The sequence below is a fragment of the Trachurus trachurus genome (assembly GCF_905171665.1).
Source record: "Trachurus trachurus genome assembly, chromosome: 17".
Taxonomy (NCBI): Eukaryota; Metazoa; Chordata; class Actinopteri; order Carangiformes; family Carangidae; genus Trachurus; species Trachurus trachurus.
This window is the reverse complement of record NC_139900.1, coordinates 22,952,051-22,972,018: the sequence shown is the minus strand read 5'-3', so window position 1 is coordinate 22,972,018 and position 19,968 is coordinate 22,952,051. Positions and strand designations below refer to the sequence as shown.

General features: G+C 41.4%; 2 protein-coding genes across 4 annotated transcripts; both read right to left on the bottom strand.

The window, feature by feature from the left end:
• Nucleotides 1-5,349: 5,349 nt before the first annotated feature.
• fbxo36b (F-box protein 36b) lies at nucleotides 5,350-7,418 on the bottom strand (the record flags this gene model as incomplete). Its single annotated transcript, XM_083991324.1, has 4 exons — nucleotides 5,350-5,871; nucleotides 6,077-6,249; nucleotides 6,764-6,872; nucleotides 7,323-7,418. The coding sequence occupies 4 exons, from the start codon at nucleotides 7,416-7,418 to the stop codon at nucleotides 5,350-5,352; spliced, it is 900 nt and encodes a 299-aa protein (XP_083847450.1).
• Nucleotides 7,419-8,086: 668 nt separating this feature from the next.
• agfg1b (ArfGAP with FG repeats 1b) lies at nucleotides 8,087-19,964 on the bottom strand. 3 transcript variants are annotated; one of them, XM_083990780.1, is made up of 12 exons: nucleotides 19,723-19,964; nucleotides 16,804-16,897; nucleotides 16,394-16,509; nucleotides 14,623-14,761; nucleotides 14,354-14,510; nucleotides 14,105-14,212; nucleotides 13,485-13,629; nucleotides 11,016-11,095; nucleotides 10,817-10,909; nucleotides 10,449-10,607; nucleotides 9,802-9,896; nucleotides 8,087-9,621 (listed from the first exon to the last, which is right to left on the bottom strand). In XM_083990780.1, exons 1-12 carry the CDS (start codon nucleotides 19,887-19,889, stop codon nucleotides 9,562-9,564), a joined length of 1,413 nt encoding a protein of 470 aa, XP_083846906.1. In that variant the 5' UTR covers nucleotides 19,890-19,964; the 3' UTR covers nucleotides 8,087-9,561. The 3 variants fall into 3 exon arrangements, with proteins under 3 accessions (XP_083846906.1, XP_083846907.1, XP_083846908.1); XM_083990781.1 differs by having other exon boundaries at nucleotides 13,485-13,623; XM_083990782.1 differs by lacking the exon at nucleotides 10,449-10,607.
• Between the last annotated feature and the right edge of the window lie 4 nt (nucleotides 19,965-19,968).

The window sequence follows — 19,968 nt, the reverse complement described above, 5'->3', positions numbered from 1 at the left end:
GAGCTTCGTCTGTGTATAAAAAGCCTGAAGAGCATGACCTTAATCATGTGACAGAAGGGAGGTTAAACTGAGGACTTGTGACACACCTGATACCTAACAGTGGCACCAGACACACAAGAGGAAAGCCAAAAGGCTTTCCGCAAACACTTCAGCTCAAACATACATTGCCTTTCTATGTGAATCTGTTGTCTCGTCTTCTGTTCTCCAGTTCTGACATTGTATTTACATTATGTATTAGCCTTAGCCAGCATTTCCATTTCATTGTAGCAGCACTTAACTCAACTCAACTAAAACTTCACATGTGTTTGTAACGATTACACTTCTAATATGCTGATTTGTCATTTTTCTTATGTTGGTACTGTGAGCAGTAACCCTACACCCAGGGCTATGGTGATGTAGGCTAATTCAGTACGATAAACCTCAGATAATATTAGCTAATCCTTTCTCAAATGGTCTCAAGCTGTTGTCTACAGAAGATCATGGGCTTTACTTGCCGTCAGAGGTCCAGACTCAGACCTTTGACTTACAAAGACCCACGCATATTGCAGCCAGTGTAAAGGTGGATGAATTGTTTAAAAAAAAACAAAAAAAACAGTAAGCAACAGGTAGAATTAGATAGCAATGCCTCTTCATTATGTTCATTTTAGTTTGATTTGTCAAAGAAACAGTGAAGTGAATGGTTAGATTAAAAAAGGAGTGAAGACAAGGGCCCGTTAAAGAGACCTACCATAAATATCAGATATGTTAGATGTCAGCACTGCTGTAAATGGATCATAGTGTCAGTAAAGCACTTAAGCCTTCTGAGAGGATGAAAGGAGGCCATAGGTTTCTTTCACGAGGTCAGGGAAGGCAGATAGAGCTAATCTGAGAGCTCCTACATCACTCTTTGAGGTTCCCTTTTACTCTATGGAGAATTCCTACTGAGCCATTTAAATTGGAGATCATTAAGGGCCCATAACAAAATGACACATTCATTCACAAATCCGTACGGCAACAGCCTAAACTTTCCATTAAAAAACATGAGATTAAGTAATACAGTGGTGACAGGAGAGATTAAGAGTGTTATAGTAAAATCAAGCCAACGTACTGTACATTCACACACAAGAGACAAGTGTGTTCCTCTAAATGTTTGATCTTATGAGCAGCCTGCTCATTTAACCTTGGGAGGATTAGCCTGGCCTGATGAGGGAGTAAAGGTTAAGATGAGTAGAGAATTCTCATCCTATTTCCCACATGACCCACTACACGGTCTTTACGTTGTCTGACTCCATCCTCTTATGGCCCCTCTCAAGCTTTCCAGAAAAAGCAGCAGTAATAGAACATATTCACAGTAAAATAAAAAGCAATTTTTCTTGGAGCTCTTATAAATCAAACTAACTAAATCTACCAAACGACAAAAGCATTATGGTGTATATCTATACAACTAAGTTTTCTGTTCTTTGTCAGTCGGCAACAGGAGATGTATGTTGGCATGTCACTTTAAAGTGAGATAAAGAATGAAATTAAACACACTAAAATATGACATACCGTATATGAATATGACAACTGCACGAAATGATACAGCAAAGAGCTGGAGATCAACACTACAAGTAGGAACATCAACATCTCCCTATATATATTCAGCTGGAATTCAACAACGTCACAGTGAATCTTGTTTCACTGTTTTGTTTCTCTGTGGAATTAATCTGTGTCTGAAATCAAAGTAAATCATGTAAAATCTAGACAACTTTAACCTAAGGACATGTCAGTGTCACTGAGCGGTGTTTTATCAGGTCTGAGGTCATGTGTTCTAGACAGTCGGGCAATGAGAGCATGACATCACCACAATTGTGTGGCAGTGAGTTAGACTAGATAGCTGGTAGGTAATAGAGCATGAAGGCCGCAGCAGGTAGTGAGCTTTTCCTAGCAACACCAAAGAAATACCACTACAGCACTTGGTCAGCCTTTCAACTGTCGTGTCCCAAAAGTAAGAAAAGGTTTGTGAACTTGGAGACAGAGGAGGAACTCTCACTCAAAACCTACAATGTGCAAATTCTGTGTTTGTCTGCAACCCAAGACATTGGTGTTAAAAATATGTCTACTTGAAAAAAGGGTTTACACGTGGTTGGCTTCAAGAACTCCACATTTGGGAGTTGCAGAGACGCAGTGACTGAAGTTGTTGCAGATTGAAAGTGGAATGTGGGAGTATAACTTCTACAATCATTTCAAAAATGGTGGTGAACCGGACTATTTTACGGAGGCACTAGAAGCACCTGGAGGATCTGATAGACACATGCTGTCTGGAGCCAGAGGACTCCACAGTCACAAGCAGAGTCTACACAGATCAGAATTAGTGTTGAAATATCCCCTTAAGGAGATACAGTGCAGGTGGGTGCTACCCACTTCAGGCTAATCCCTGCTCAAACTGTCTGACGCTTGTGGTGTTCAGGTTTAAACTATCAAAGTTTCAGTAACAAGTGCAAGTCCATGGAGATTGTACTACATCTCTAGGAAATTTCAGTATTTCAAACATTTCAGAAAATACTCTTCCCTGTGAGATGTTCACTAACCCAGATCTTCCACTGAACATATCGGTCTGGAAGTGTAGCCAGACCACAATACAGCAAAACTCTACAAACAGAGATGCAGAGAGTGATGAGCTAAGCCCCAGATCACTTATTAGCACTTTGCAGCTTGTGCCCCCTAGGGGACTGTTTTCTGTGTGCACTGTGCTCATAATCCTATCAAAACTCACAGCCACTATCTGTGTCTTCTGGGAATCCAGATCATGATGTAACTGTAACTGACCCACTAATCAAATAGATAGCAATGTCTGCAAATAGAAATTACAGGTTTGTGTTATACAAACCATTAAGGCACTTATCTTAAGTTTGTGTTTAATCAACAATTATAATTCATTACCATTACAGCCGCATTAACAGTATCACCTGAGTGCATTTATTTTGAAAACGTTTGCGGATGAGCTGGCGCCTGTGTGGCAACCTATTTTCCAGTGTTCTATTGATACTCACATAATTCCAGAGGTGTGGAAGACTTCACATATAATACCTCTTCCGAAGAAAACATGCCCCAAGGAACTCGGTGATTATCGTCCTGTGGCCTTGACTCCTATTGTTATGAAGAGCTTGGAAAGAATTGTGATTCAACAGCTCACCAAGTCTGTAGAAGACAAACTGGACATCTTCCAGTTTGCGTATAAGAGAAATCGTAGCACAGAGGATGCAGTTGTAACATTAATACATTTTATATTGAAACATCTAGACAAGCCTAAATGTACAGCTAGGGCTCTCTTTTTTGATTTTACATCTGCATTCAATACAATTCAGCCAGAACTTCTACTGGCAAAGATGATTCAAATGGAGATTAATCCTCATCTAGTTCACTGGTATCATTCATTTTTCACGAATAGAAACCAGATAGTTAAAGTTAACAAGACACACTCATCTTTTATTGTTACTAACTCAGGAGCACCCCAGGGCTGTGTGAGCTCTCCGTTGCTTTTCACACTTTATACTGATGATTGTAAAACAGAATGTCCAAATACTTTTATTTTGAAATTTTCAGACGACACTACACTGTTGTCTTTGTTGAGCCCTGAAGATGATCCTTGTGTTCATCAGCATGCTACAGACAGATAAGTGAAGTGGTGTGAAAACAATTCACTCATTATTAATTCAAAGAAAACAAAAGAAATCATTTTTGGTCTCCCAGTGGGTTCATACCCTCTACCAGTTACTGTACATAATGCTGAGATTGAACAAGTTTCCTCCTATAAATATCTGGGCATCTATGTGGACGCTACTTTGTCCTGGAGTGTACATGTAGACTTTATTTGTTGCAAAGTACAACAACGTATTTATTTTTTGAGAAGATTGAGGTCATTTGGAGCAAACAAACACATCCTGTTTTTATTTTTTCAATCTATAGTGCAGAGTGTTATGCAGTATGGAATTAGTGCCTGGTTTAGTTGTTTGTCTGTCCAACTTAAAACCAAACTAACCAGACTGCTACATATCTGTTCAAAGATTGTGGGTCAAACTTTGGAGTTACATTTTCAAGCAGCATACACTAAAAGAGTGTTGTCTCTTGCAAGTAATATCTCATCTGACCCCTCTCACGTGTTATTCGAGGAATATCAGCTTCTGCCATCAAATAGAAGGTTTAGAGTTCCACAAGCTCGACTGAACAGGCTGAGGAACTCTTTTGTCCCTCAGTCTGTCAAACTGTTAAATCAGAGTTTGGTCTCTAAGTAGACCCTAAGGTTCATGTACAGACTGAGCACTGGGTGTTGCACCAAAGACACATTGTAATGTTGGATTTATGTTGTGAATGGAGTTAGGAGGTAGTTTGTGTTTCTCTTTAAATGTGACCTTCGAGGGTAACATTTATGCTTTTTGTAAATGTGTGTTTTTGTATTTTGTTATTATTTGTGTGAAACTTGGACGTCATGGGACGCAAGACAAATTTCAGAGTGATCTGACAATAAAGTATTATCTTATCTTATCTTATCTTATCACAGATAACTTATTAAATCATTTTTTCAACCATAGAGGATTCATGAGCACAGTGCCCAATATAAGAGTAGCATCTTCCATATGTCTCTAGGGTGTGTCTCAAAATGCTATACAGAGCAACTAAACTAAGTAGCTTGGGTAAATGACAAGGATGTCAAAGCACCTACCTTCTGCAGTGTAGTGGGCTCTGATTGATGGGAGAACTGAGAGCTTCATACTGATGTCTTTCTCCATTGACTGTTTCTGTTTAACTATAAATCACCTGCCAAATGGAACAAAAATAAATACTTTTTTGTCTTCCGTATTAGAGCATTTACTGTAGATATTAGTTGCACTTGGTTTCTCAATTAAAGTGAGGTATCAAAGTGTTACCAGGCATGCAGTATTACGTTATCTTGCTATTACTTACCATGTTTATGTTCCCTGAAGTAAGACATCTACCAAAGTAGTGAGTCGATACTGAAATGTAATCAGAATTAGCTCATGGATGACATTAGCCACATTGCATGTTACATTTATTAATGACTTTACAATTAAAGTGTTCTATACATTACAAACAACTGATGTAATATACAATGTCCTTTTATATTTTGTGCTTGTGTTATTATTTATGCTCCATCTAAAAAGACACAACAGATATACTAACAGAAATATTACCAGCTGAGTAATAATAGCTAACCAACAGGGGGGAAATGTATGTTTGACAAATAGAAGTTATAATCCTTTTGCTTATCAGTGCATAACTCACTTAAGGATGAGTATAGTGTGTAACAGCATGTTAATCGAACAGTAAGCCTAAAATAACACAGGACGTACTCAACATTTGATAAAAGGCTTAACTTTGTGTTTGGTTTGGCTCTGGCTCACTGCAGTCCCCTCTACCATTCCTCAGTGTATTGCTCTGCTCCAGTGTTTCCACCCCACACTGCTTTATGTCCTCCCAGTGTTGGTCAGGCACAGATTCCCTGGAATCATAGCCAGCCTCTGGGTCATGGTTAGGGTCAGGATCAACATCACAGCAAGAGCTGGTGTCAAAGCCAGTGCCATTGCCAGTGCCAAGGCTCAGATCAGTGACAATGCCAGCGTGAGATTCCTCCTCAGAACTGGATGTCTGGTTTGTCTTTGTCAAGCTTTCATCAGGAGGTCCCTCTGCCTCTTCATCTGGGTCAAAGACCTGGCCTTCCTGTTGCTCCTCAGCCTTTAGCCTCCTGCGGCTGATCAGCTTCTGCAGCTGCAGCTTGTTGGTGAAGAAGATGCTGCGCCAGCCCACCTCAAGCGCCAAGGACGCCACCTCATCTGTGACTGTGTTGCAGTGCTGCCGCACTGCCTTCTCCCAAAACTCCTCTGACCCACATAGCTGTAGAGCAAAGGCAAGTTGTTAAAAGAAACATCACACTAAACCAAAGAAGTTTGTTGCTTTGTTAGTAGTTTGAAATCTGTTAAAACCAATTAACTACAGATGAATGGAATATTTCTTTACATTTTATTACAATGATTTATAATGATGTATTACACTTAAAGCTAAGAAAAAACAAATCTTGTTGTGTGTCTGTCAAACTCACCTGCCTGAATCTACGGGACGTTCGTCCAAGCTGGCCTACATCCTCCAGTTCTAGATAATTTATTATGCGTAGAAGTACAGAGTCAGAGAGGTGCTCCAAATAATCATAATGGCCTTGGCACAGGGCCTTGGTGTACACCAAGATTCGGCGGCCAAAAACCATACTGATCTGACCTGCAAAGAACCCCATTATTTTAGCTGTCATTCAGATTTAAGCGTTAAATTTCATGCAATATTCACAAGATTATAATATTAACAAGATGAATACAGAACAATATTCTCGTTAAACAATGTATAACAAGAAGCATCCATTTCTGTACTGAACTGGCCTGCTGTTATTCAAGCCTATCTGATATGTAGCCAAGAGTTTGGCAGTAAGTAATGAAAAGATACTTGATGTATTTGGGAAGAATGACATGGAGGCTAAAAACAAGAACAGTCTGTTCCATTCAAGTGTCAGTGAGCTACGACAGTGAACCACCAGGCACAGTATCACGACCCCAAAAGCAGCTAAAAACTGAACATTATTGGATCATCATATCTGTGCTTTGCCTAGTGTGATGTGTCAAATGTCTGTTCCCTTATGTGAGTTAGATGCAATAAATCAAAGGCTTGAGAAGTTAACGTGCTGAGCCTTGAGGGATGTATTTTACACTCAGCACTGACTCTCCCTGTCTGAAGTCCTTACTCTGCAGCCAAGCATCATCCAAGAGGTCCTGGTGAGACTCCTTCACTTCCCCGGGCCTGGAGTACCTGTCCACGGCTCTCACAGAGATCTTCCACCATCTCCATATCACCTGGAGATGTTGAATCAGAGTTGAAGTGGTTGTTGGAAATATCAGAACCCACTGAGTACAGAACTATGAAAAGGCCAGTGACAGTGACGCACAGTGAAACGGGGGACGATAGCTGAGAGGAAGACGAATTAACATAATAACCATTGATAAAGTAGTTATCATTGTTGTTATCGTCCTAATAGCAAAATTAGTAATTTAAGGTGAAGTTGCTCTGCTTACAGAACTGAAATCTATTTCACTTGCGTTGTTTTTTTTACCGGCAGCTACCGTTACCTTGGTAGAACCTCCTGGAATCCTAGTTTAGCTGACGTTACCTGGGTCACACGACCGTTAACGTTAGTCAAGTTACTGCTGCTAATGAGCCGCCTCTCGCTCCTTAGACAGTAAGAACCTGTATCTGCGGACCACAGCAGTGACAGGTCTCATCTGAAACATCAATAAGTTACTTACTTCTGATTTGGAGACAGAGAAATGGTAAAAGGTCGTATCAGGGGAAGGACCCCGTCCAGAGATTTCAAACAGCGGGTCTGTTAAAAGAGACGCCATGTCGAAGTTTGTGTGTTGTCATGGTAACGACGCTTTCTTAGTTCGAAGCAGACACTTCGGTGATGGAGGAGTAGCAGGAAAACACCGTTTGTAAAGCGGCTCAGCGTCAATGTTTAAAAATGGGTATGGATTTTGGAAAGTTACTGTTTTAGCACATTTACAACAATATTTGTTAACTTAAAAATATGTTTAATTTAAGTTAAATTTGTCAATATAATTAATGCCAATAATAATAATTATATAATAATAATAATAATAATAATAATAATAATAATAATAATAATAATAATAATAATAGGCAAATTTAAATATTACACCTAAATGTTGCTAAATCTAAATGTTTAACCTAAATCTAAATTTAAATGTTAAACCATAACAGCTGGCAATTTGTGAAATCATACTTTTTTCTTTTTTTTTTTATCTTACTGATATGTTCAAATGTATGTTTACTTCAATAGTAATGCAGTATACACAGCCTTATAGCCTACATCGTGCTCTACCACTGGTGCTTAATTTTGGTGGGGAGTCAACTTATGATGTCTTTAAAACTAATGTGTTGTACTTTCTCATTTTGCCCACTCTCATTGACATCTGAATGGAAATTAGATGGACAGGATATAGCCAATTACCACTGGAGCTTTCAAAGGCTGGAATCATAGATTTGTAAATGTAGTTAAAAATCTTTTAATTTATTTATACATATATTTATATATGTACACATTTACTTACCTATTCTTGCAAAGACAAGAAACACATTGTCAAACTCATTGTTAGTCATTGGTGGCACAATTAAGACCCTAGTTCTCCACCAGAGTCGCAGGTGGATCCAGTAATGTAATAATCCACAGATGAATCTGATCCTTTCTCTCACCTTATTACCAAACTGAGGGGAGTTCTGTATTTCTCCTTGTCCTGTTATCCTCTCCAAAGGCTTTTCAAGGCAAAGAAGACAGATATCAAGGGAGTGTGATGTGTACAATGTTCCTACTATTTAAGTATTTTTGCTTTGAAATGTCTTTTTTTTTTGTCTGGGCAGGGTCTGCTAAAACTGTCATTCCCCGTCGATAAGACAAGTCACCCGGCCGCAGCCATGTGGAAAATTACTTCACTCGTTTTTAGGTGACCAAATTTAGATCACACCCACTACCCTGAAGCTTTCCCAACAATCTTTCCCTTTGTCGTTACCAAACTCACGAAATATAGCGAGAATCTTGCATTTGCTCCTCTGAATCTACAATCAGCAGCAGAGAGGTTACTGAGAGTATACTAAACTCTTTTTTATCATTGTTCTATACATTAGGCAGGGAAGCAGGACAAAGCAATGCTCATCCCATCACCACCACTTCCTGTTTCATTCGTCCGTTTGTGCTCTATAGACATGCCTGTCCCTTTACCAGCTGGGCCAAAGCATCTAAAGCCTCTGCTGGCATCACATTGAGGAAGCTGCCCTTTAATTCACTATTTCACCAGTATTTAAAACAATGACCTACAGTCCAGGACCAATGATGTGACCTGTTTGGCATGTTACTCCAACTTAAAAGACATGGGTTTTGGTTGCTTTAGGTTATAGGCAACTTTAGACTCTTAGGAAAAGCACTCTGGATCTGTAAGTTAATAAAGGACATTTCCACCTTACTGCCAGTATAGTAGCAATTGTGGTAAAATAACAAATAGAAATCCATTCAAACCATAGATCATGGATTTCGATTGGAACCCTGTTAATAATCTTAAAACGGTATACCCTTACTTACGTAGATAGTTTGTAGTGGTTTTTTTCCACAAGGTGTGTGTGTTAACTCAGTCCTTGTTATACATAACATGTACTTAATTTCGATTACAAATGATATGCACAGAGCTTACAGTCATAAACAAAAAATAAAAAGCATATAACATATTGTATATAGTCCAAACAGTATACCCCCACCCCATAACAGTCCCTTAGTCTTCAATATAGTCCTTTGTACTCCTTCATAGTGTTGTAAACTTTTTTTTATGAGTTAAAAAAACAAAACAGAACAAAAAGAAAACAAAAAAAAACATAAGTCTTTTTTTAAGAAATGCACTGCCACTATTTTTGTGACGGAACGGGTGCGTTGAGTATGTGCTGCATGCTGCCCTCTGGTGGCGAGTACGTGGAGCTGTGCTACAGGAAAGGGTTGGTGGACGAGCCCCCTGAAGGGAATGACCCAGTTGGGGCTCCCGCCTGAAATAAGAGGAAAAAGACATTACTGCTGTAACACAGTCCCTTCAACTTAAATGTTATAAATATCAAATGTTTTCAGTGAAATGTGATTAGTAGTTTCTTTAGGATGATAAAGTTCCTTTATAGCTCCATTTAACATCCTTGAAAAAGCCAGAATAACCAAAGACAATGCATGCTCACCATGAATGGGTTATTGGACATGCCAGGGCCAGCCATGGGCTGCCCAAAGGGCGTCATGGAGGGCTTGTTCTGACTGTAGACTGGGAAGGCAGGACCTAGGGGTGATAGAGGGAAAGGGATTCATAACAGGTCGAGTCTGCTCTCTGCACCGTTGTGTGTATCAAGAGTTTGTATTTTTATCTTATTTCACTGAAAATGTTCGGCAACAGTGTATGGAGAGAAGGAAATAAAGACTTGTAAAGTAATTTTACAATAACTTAAATTATGAGGGTTGGTTTCTAAAAAAAAATCTGCAGGCCCAAGATGCTAAAAAGGAAGGTAAAAGAATGGAGAGCCAAGCCCCGGGGTATAAGCTTGCATTCAGGAGTGAACAGAGCATTATGAGAGGGGTCACATTTGTTTATTGAGTTTTTTGTATTTTGCACATGGCAGAACCATAATGCTTTGTACCCTAAATGCAAACTTATCGGCATGCAGTAGCTGCCACTGACAAGTCACAACTTCACTTTCGTAATACAGAGGGGGGGGGGGGGGGGCACTAGCATATGATTCATGCCAGGGAAACAGCAGAAGACCTACATCACTGACAGGTACTGCACAGGTGGAAGAGGGTAGGGGGATACAGAGGGATACGGGAGGCCACTAACCATTAGACTGAGGATGGTAGGCCCCAGGCTGAGCGTAAGGGATGGGGGCCTGGCCGGGGAATTGCTGCTGGAAGTTTCCGCTGAAACTGGTCGGGAGGCAGTAGGAGGACGCATTCCCAAAGCCGGCAGGCATGCTCATAGAGCCAGTACCAAACGAGGCTACGAGACACACAAAGCATGTGTGTACAGTGAATGCACACACGCCCAAAAAACACACACACACAAGGAGAAATAAATTCTAGATACTCTGGCAAATCACAAAGCTACGTGTCAATGTAACCGGGTTACATCAAACTAACACAAATGTCTAAGAAAAAAAGTCTTATGAATTACAACAAACTTATACACACACACACACACACACACACCTGCAGTTGGAGCTCTGCCATTGGTCTGGAAAGGGTTGGTGGCCATTTCCGGGGCAACAGCTGCAGCAACGAAAGGATTTGTGGATGGGACGGCTAGATCAAAAACAGAAATAAGTTACGACTACCTGTGAAAATTAACCACTCTGAAAATGCATTATTATTCTGTATGTATGACTGTAGTAGTGATTATTATTACCACCTCCAAAGCCAGGCTGCATGCTGGGTAACACAGATGCATTCTGAGCTGGCGATGAACCAAGCACTGGTCCAAATAGGTTCCTGTGAGACGGGGACAGATTAAATGTTTCTACATCCATGTCACACACTCTGTGTGAGAGTGACAGGCATTAATCAACTGTTATAACTCATTCACTGACACTTAGAAAAGACAATTTGTCAACTTTCTTTTTAACATAAACTCTGAAAGGAGATCACATGGACTACTGAGTGAAAAATGTTGACTGGATTTGATTGATTGATTTTAGTTGAGATTTAACTTAAAGGGACAACGAGGAGTTTGTATTTGATTATAAAAAAGTCTCATATTAATGTGGATGAATCTACGTTACCCACAAATGGGTCCAATTTTGATAAATATATTGTTTTGTCTTTATCGTTATTTTGTTTTTGTTTGTTTTTTTGCTTTAAATTTTTTTATTGGCAACCAGAAAGTCGTTATTTTGTTATTATTATTAGTGGTCAGCTCGCCCAGCATTTCCTACTTTCGGTTTCGCGGTCGCTGCCCGGCAGGTCATGGGAATAAGGCCGCCGAATCACCGTTAATGGTCGGAACTACGACGGTATTGATCGTCTTCAAACCTCCGACTTTCATTCTTGATTACCGTATTTTCCGCACTATAAGGCGCACTTAAAAGCCTTTAATTTTCTCAAAAAACGACAGTGCGCCTTATAATACGGAGCGCCTTATATATGGATCAATTGGTTGATTCATACTCAGCTCCATCTAGGGGATGCATAACGTAACCCCAGTTTGACTGCAGTATCTTCTATTCTACCGTAGATGACCAAATAGTCGCCCGCGTGCAAATACGCGCCTGTGCTTTAATAGCCGCCGGGGTCCGAGCTCATTTGGCAAAATAAACGCCGGGGCGATTAAGTGTTTACCATAGCCTGCCTTGCACAGAAAAAAAAGTTTTTTTTAACAGCGTATCACCAGCTCTCACCTCTTCTGTCAGTCAGCCCCTCCTCTCGCTCTCTCTCGCATGCAGGCGCACACACACACACAGACACACAAACACAGGTGGTGCGCCAGCGGGATAGGTCGCGCTGGACTACTAATAGACAAAGACAAATAGATAAATGCGCTATGTTGAAATTACCGCGATCGACCCCCCCCTCCCGCTATCGTTCATAACACTGATATGATCAGCTCCCTGTGTCGCGGTAACACAGTCTTTGTATTTATTGTTTGATGTCAATAACGATGTCGGGAGTAGTTTTGTTCCAGTGGTCCTATGGTGAGCTCCTTGTTCTTTGCATGATGGTCTGGTGCTGCTCATTGCTAAAATAAATTGTAGCCTGTTGCAAATACGCGCCTGGTTCTTATAAACGCCTGGGCTCCAAGTCGATTTAGCATATTAACTGCTACTAAATGGTCATCTACGGTATGCGCCTTATAATCCGGTGCGCCCTATATATGAAAACAGTTCTAAAATAGGCCATTCATTGAAGGTGCGTCTTATAATCCGGTGCGCTTTATAGTGCGGAAAATACGGTAATGAAAACATTCTTGGCAAATGTTTTCGCTTTTGTCCGTCTTGCGCCGGTCCAAGAATTTCACCGTGTGCGCGGAGGCTCATGGGAAATGTAGTGTGAAAACACTTCGCTTTCCAAAACTCCTCCATTGTCCCTTTAATGAATAGTCATAAAATAAGCAAGACAATCAAGCACTATTCCATCAAGACAATCAAGCACTATTCCATCATGTGATTCAACAATACAAATAATACTCCAAATTCATCAAATTAATGATATTAAAGTTGATGAAAAAAATTCATATCTGCTGGTGCAGAGGAATCACTGGCAAGAAAGGATCTGTTTCCTGTGAACATTCAGGTCCCGTTCAGACCTGGTGTAAACATGCATCTTCAGTGATCTGATCACAAATGCTCAGCTCTAAGCACAGTTCATATCTGTCTGCAATGCATGTCCACATGTGTCTCCCGTGACCACTTATGATCAGATCTCACTTCGCTGCTATATATGCAAATAAATGCATATGCATAGCTTTTAGCCGATTGATAGACAGGAGCATTTTCTTTCTGAAAGTATGTGTCTGTCCGCATTTGAAAGAGAGACAGTTATTTTACTGAGGATTGAGTGAGACAACAAGCTGCACACAGCTCTACAGTGGATGGTTCATTATGGGAAAAATGTAAAGTGTGGCAGAAGAAGTCAGTGGAGAGTGAGCTTCTTCAAGTGGCCCAAGACTAATTTTCATTCATATTGCACTGAAGCACATGTGGCCACATGTGGCCCAGACCACCTCCAACTGTGGTCTGAGTGATCAGACATGTCCTCGAAGCATCTTGGGTGCATGTATTTCACACCTGAACTTGGAGCTGACTACTGGAGATCAGATCAGCTGAGACGGATGATAAGCCTAGGGCTGGAAAAGGCCTCTTTGGTTATTATCTCAGTTTCTCACCCTTGCACATTGCTGCCTGTGGAAGCAGAGGAGCTGAGCTCGTTGTCTAACTCAGCCAGAGCAGCGTAGCGGTCCTCTCTGCGGTTTCCTGTCTGGGATTGGGCCGGGACAGCACTGGACATAGACGGGATTGGCACACCTGCCCCTTAGACAATAAAAAAAAAAAAAAAACAGATTTCCTCAAACATCAGGAGCCACATGCAAACAAACGTGCACACACTAAGGTAATAAAAAGATAAGGAAATAACTAACTACACAGATAAAAGTTTCGTAACATTCACACAATGTGAGGTTGAGACCTTGATGTCCACTGGGTGTCCTCCTGCAGAGAATGTCTGAGATGTCTTTACAAATTAATTCAAGCTGAAAGGATGTCAGTGTGTACGCAGCTAGCAGCGTAGCAAGTGCTCTTAATAGTGTAAAAACCTTTAAAATTTTATCCAATAGAAGTTTGCTAGCAACAGCAGCAGTGACGGCCAGCACACGCTCTGTGCATCCGTACAGATACAGAGAGGATTTGGACATTGGACAGTGGGTGATAAATGGAGGAGAAACATATTGGGTAGAGGTGAGTGTGTGTGGGGAGGGTGGAGGACGGGCGATGGGGGGAGGGGGGGTACCTGATGAAAAGGACTTTGAGGGGGGTGACGTGCTCAGATGGGATGGAATTGCAGTGTTTCCAAATGCCTCAAAGTTGGCAAAGTTGGTGTTTGTATTACCCTGAGGTGCTGCAGCCACACAAAAGGAAAAAATTAACAAAGGCAATGAATGTGGAAATAAAAACAATGGCAGGGCAATGCATGGGCTGATGACAAACCGAACAACACATACTGTTACATATCAGGGACCTTTGAGGAAAAGTGTCTTACCTGATTGGCTTGGAAAATGTGCAAAATTGGCAAAGTTGGAAGAGCTGGCAGTTTGAGTAGGTGGAGCAGCAAAGATGTCTCCTCCCAGGTCTGAGAGCAGGTCAAACTTCTTCTCCTGTGCAGCACTGTGGGCCTGCGAACGACCGAGCCCTGGAGACTGCAGGGGGGAAAAAAAGATATTTCTAATCTTTTCTACTTTTAAATAAATTTTAAAAAAAGACGGAGTGAAGAAAGGTGGTTTTTAATGGCCTAATGTGCATTTCTGTTACCTGGCGCAAAGGGGTCTTGTTGAGCTGCAGGGTTTTGAGGGGTTGCACTTCTGGGGTGCTGCCAGTGCTGCTGGCTGAGGAGCCGGACACAGAGGGCTGGACACTCGCTACTGCCCTGGCCTGGTCTGGAGGAACATACCTAGACAATCACAAACACAAATGTGCATGTTTAGGCCTAACGGATACAGCTTTTGCATCACGATCTCATTGCAACACTATGGGTGCTTTTCAGACAGACACTATCTAGGTGTTTTTCTTTTTTCCCCTTATATAGAGCAACCTACGCACTTTACGTGAAGCTTTAACTTAAACTCTTAAATGTTTCTTTGCACTGAACAACATGAGCAAACCTCCCGTTTTTTTTTTTAGGTGATGAGCACCTGTGTTTACCATATTTCTAAAAATCTTTAGTCTTATGATTGCTGTTGTCTATTTATGATGTCTGTCTTTATGTCAAGGACTACAGATGGAAATTAGCATTTTCGCTTAATCTGGTGGAGCCATCTTTTTATTTCTTTGAATAATTAATGTCACTGCACGCTGTCCTGCTATAAACTAAATAAACTAAGCTAAACACGGTTCTGGTTCTGGCTCCGTTCTGGAGTCTCAGAACCTCTGTGCTTTCTGGTGAACCAGTTCACAACCAGTTTACGCAGAACCAAAGTGGGCCGACGTTACTCTGCAATACTGAGGAGGAAGTGAACACAACAGTGGCAACATTTTCACTTTTCTGCTGTCTTGGTAATCCTTCTTCAGTTTTTTTAAGTTTATTAATTATTTGTTCTGTCGTTGGAGTGAACTCAGCTCTTCCCCAGGTTCAAAGATAAGAATTATTTTACTTTATTAAGCCCCAAAGGGAAATTCATACAACTTATTCTTTCTTGTGCTGCTTTCTAGCTTTTCTTGAAATTCTCTAGACGCCCAAAATGCCACCAAACATGTAGTTTCTTTAGCAGACCACAACAAATGCCTTTTCTCCATGCTGTCAGTCACTGCCTTCTCCTCCTTCCTGCTCGTCTTCACAGCCAAGAATACGACACACCCACTGATGATGTCACAGTTCCCAGGAAAGAAGCAACTATTTTTTTGGTTCCTTTTAAAACTGACTTTTCAGGTTCTGAACCTGTTATTTTTCAGTGTGAATGCGCCAGCTGGTTCAAAATTGGGTTCAGGAACTAGAACCGGCACGGAGCCCCCCTACGTGTGAAACCCCTACGTGTGAACACTGTGTAAATAATGTATCTTTTTTATATTTGTTGTCAATTTAATTATATTTTTAGTTGATTATGTCGACTAAATGTTTCAATCTGATCTTAACGGGCCGTCATTCATTCAAAAGGAGTGTTTCAAAGTTGTCCTTTCTTTCCACCAGTGCTGCAGTAGAGGAGGAAAATGACGCGTGAGCATGAAAAAGTCCAAGACAATGAGGAGCATGCTATTATACTGAATCATATGGTTAACCGAATCCATAACTGCAAAATGGATTTTGGCAGAGGAGACAGTCAGAGCTCACACCAGTATAACCCAATGACCCACAAAACTTCTGACACTGACTTTAGCACTCTGAAGAATTTTACTTTTCCAACTACATTATTATTTAAAGCTGCGTGTAGCCGAGTACTTAAATAATCCATTCAGTCATTTATTCAATGTGTATCCACAGGGTGAAGAGCGGAAACTAGAGCAGTCATGAATCCTTATTTGATCTTTCAACATAAGGTTTTAATTTAGTCAAAAACTTATCAAGCAAACAAACAAAAGAATATGTTACCATCTTTTCTTTTCGTATTTTTCCTGAAGGAACTCTTTTACTTTCTGTGGTTCTCGGAAATCTGGAACAACTGATGTCCTGTCGTCATAGAGGCCCAACCAGATGTGTTTACAGACCTACAGGGGGGGCAGAGGAATGAGGAGAGTGGGTGGTAAAGGAAGGGATTAGGGTGGGGGTGGTGGCAAGGCCGGGAGAGAGGTGAGAGAAAGTAAAGGGAAGGGGGGGAGGGGATGACAAGAAATGGGAGAGAAAAAAAGGGGGGAGAGAGGAATGCCAATAAAGTTGACTAAAGCGTGTTAAAAAAACAACAAAAAGAAAACCCAAGATGCAACCACAGAATACAACACAGATATCCATGACTCTAAAAATAATATTGAACAACAACGTTTTCTGTTTGGTGTACATGATACCTCATTGCTGTGTTTCTGTAGGAACTCAATTTCCTGCTGTGTGAATGTGGTCATAGAGATGGACTTCACTCTGTGTGGGGGATTCAGCCCTCGCCTGTGGGTGGAGGAGGTATACGTTAGCCGAGAACAAGAGAAGCAGGATGCAGCCCAGTGCTACTCATGTGACAAGAAATAAGCAAACACAACCCCACAACACAGATGACCTTTCACATTTTCTTTTCAGAGGGAATACGTTTGGAAACCGAGGGTAAATGTGAACAGTTGACATTCGTTTCTAAAAATATAGATCAACAAACAGACGTAAGCATTTGGTTTTCAGACACATTTAACACAAACACAATCACTTAATTCAGACGTGAAGATGTTCTTTGTGAAACTATCCATAAAGTTACACCAGCATAGGAAGTTGTTCATAGTTAGATATAGCTAATAAACTGAGAGCTGACTGTCTATTTAGCGCATCAAGATGCTCTACTCCAGTGGACTCTTATCATGTTTTATTGCTTTTAGATATTAAATCACAGTCTATTGATTTGGGGATTTCTTGACAATGATTCAGAGGAAAACTGTGTCAAAGTAAAAACAGGGTTACGGTTCATTTTTTACATATTGATCTAGATCTGATATTTAACAATGAATAATTAATGTCAGAACTATGTGTCAGTTGTTCTGTGAAAATCACATTATGTAGTGCAGCTACTGTAGTTGTCTAACCAAAATCATTTATGTGTATTTAGAATTTGAAGGTGACATTAACTAAATTTCTCCCATCTGAAAAGTTGAAGATGGGAAAGAAGATGGGAAAACCCATGTGAATGAATACAAAACAAGATTGTGCTGGTTTAAATCTGTCCTGCATACAACGGCCTTAACGCAGATAAGAAAAAAAATGATTTCCCTCAGTTTACAGTAAATCATGATAAGATTATAAACCAGTCTGGAGCGTACAGTTTTCACAAACTGAACATCAGTGTGAGAGGCCACCAAGAAGCATGTGGCAAGCCTGAAGGAGCTGCACATGTCCAAGAGACAGCTCAAAAGTGTCATCCACAACTAAACTGTTGCTTCACTTTTATGGCAAAATGGTCAAAGACAAATCACTACTGATTGATTGTTTTTATTTCGTATGAATGACATACATACATACATACGAAATGGATAGGTAAGAAGCCAAAGGCTTATGATACTACTACTACTGAAAAGAAGCGTCACATTACATCCAGGCTAGTGCCAGAAAGAGGTGTGGGCCGCTCTGAAACAAAGTGGAAGAAGGCCCTACAGTCGGATGAGATCAAAACAAACCATCTCCAACAGAAGGCCGAATGAATTTAGCTCGACCGATGAACCCTGTTATAACAGTGTGTAACAGGAATGGCATAAAACCAGCGGTGTCAACGTCCAAGTGCGGTCAGGTCAAAGAGCAGAGTCTGTGGCAGGATCTGAAAACTGCTGCTCACTGCAACTTTGATCGTTTTGAATAGAAGAATGAGGAAAACACACAGTGTCAAGACAGATGTTTAAAACTGATACAATGCACAAAGTCCCAAGGCTATGTAATTGTTTCCTCTATAAACACTGGCCTCAAGAGAGCCAACACTCATGAAGTCACTATACTGTACTTTATTTATTAAAGGCCCACATAACCAGATGAAGGGAGGAAGTGCAATAAGGTTAACCTTATTTAAAAACCAATATATTTTAAAAACTGATGGTAAAAGTTCAAAAGTTAGTTACAGTCACTTCCTCAGTTTTACCTTTGATTGGTTTGTCATTACAATTGAATAATGGATCAACATGGACTCATATAACTGGAGGTAAATGCTCAATGTTAAATGTTGTTCATGTTGAATAGATACAAGTGTGGTGTCTAGATCCTGGTAGTGTAACCACACACACTAACACAACTGGCTCATAATTAAAGGGTGAATATACACGTAGAGCCACTGTACACTGGCTGGGTGTAGGCTTGCGACAGTTTTGTGAGGTTAAAAACAAATGTAACATACTGACAGCATGCTCAGCAGAAACGTAGAGGGCGTGGGCAGAGAGGATATTGCATATATCAGACTCATTTCCTAATCTGTGAAGATGATTTCCCAACAATCAGCGTTTCTTAGGAAGAAGTGGTTTTCATCGGACACGAGCTACAACGCGACCCACTGCCCCACTTCGCCACAACTTATTAACGTAGAGTCCCACCCTGCTCCTTATCTGGAGGTGTGCGTGTGATATAGGCTATGTGTGTGTTGTTGTAGAGGGTATACTGCTTCTTAGGTGGCTACACTGTTCATACCTGTATAGGTAGATAGTTTTGTTGTAGTGGGTATACAGAAATATTAATGCATTTTCGGTGAGCATACCTGAGTAGGCAATCACATAGACTACACTAGTGTTTATTATGTGTGTACTTTGTCGGAGGTCCAGCTAAAGTTCAACCAGAGGAGCTGCCTGTTTTTTAAACAAGGTGCTCAAATATTTGACCGGAGGGTGTATGTAACGTTATAGTATGTATAGTATGTATAGACGTATGTATGGACGTTCTGACGAGCTGCTAACCTTGACCACACAGGCAACAACCCACCGAGACCCTCCCCTGTCCGCCCGGGTCAATGCGCCTCTGACCCCGCATCTTACAGCACAACACCGGTACGGGGCAAAGCCATGAACACACCCAGCCAGCCGCCGACACGTTACCGTTACCTGTCCTGACGGTAACGGTAACGGTAACGTTAGCTCCGGAGCTAACGGTTCCGCCAAGTCAGTCAGTCAGTCAGCGGCTGGTTGGACCGGACCAAACCCCAAACCCCAAACCCCCAGCCGACCGGCCGACCGGCCGACCGGCAGACAGACACGCAGCGGCGCCGTGTGGCCCCCCACCCCCGGGCAGGACGGACCACAGAGCGGCCGGAGGAAACTCACAGGATGCCGGAGCAGGTGGTGCAGACGAAGGAGCCCACCGTCATGTTGACATAGGTCGGGCCGCGCTGGTCGCAGTCGAAGCACTTCCTATTCGCGGGCAGGCTAGTCATTTCCCGGAGCATCTTCAGATGAGTCTCCTCCTGCTTTCGCTTCGCGCTCGTCGCCATGGCCGAGGACAGCGGCTCGGTGTCTCCACGGAGGGGTGGTGGTGGGGAGGGGGTTGGTCAAGGGACCGGGGGGCTAGGG

What these genes read in the sequence shown, in the direction of transcription:
- agfg1b (XM_083990780.1), bottom strand. Translation starts at nt 19,889, where the DNA reads ATGGCGACGAGCGCGAAGCGAAAGCAGGAGGAGACTCATCTGAAGATG. An exon ending in ACAAGACCCCTTTGCGCCAG is followed by an intron (nt 14,511 to 14,622) that starts GTAACAGAAATG and finishes TCCCCCCTGCAG; the next exon opens with TCTCCAGGGCTCGGTCGTTC. An exon ending in ACAGGCAGCAATGTGCAAGG is followed by an intron (nt 11,096 to 13,484) that starts GTGAGAAACTGA and finishes CCCGTCTCACAG; the next exon opens with GAACCTATTTGGACCAGTGC.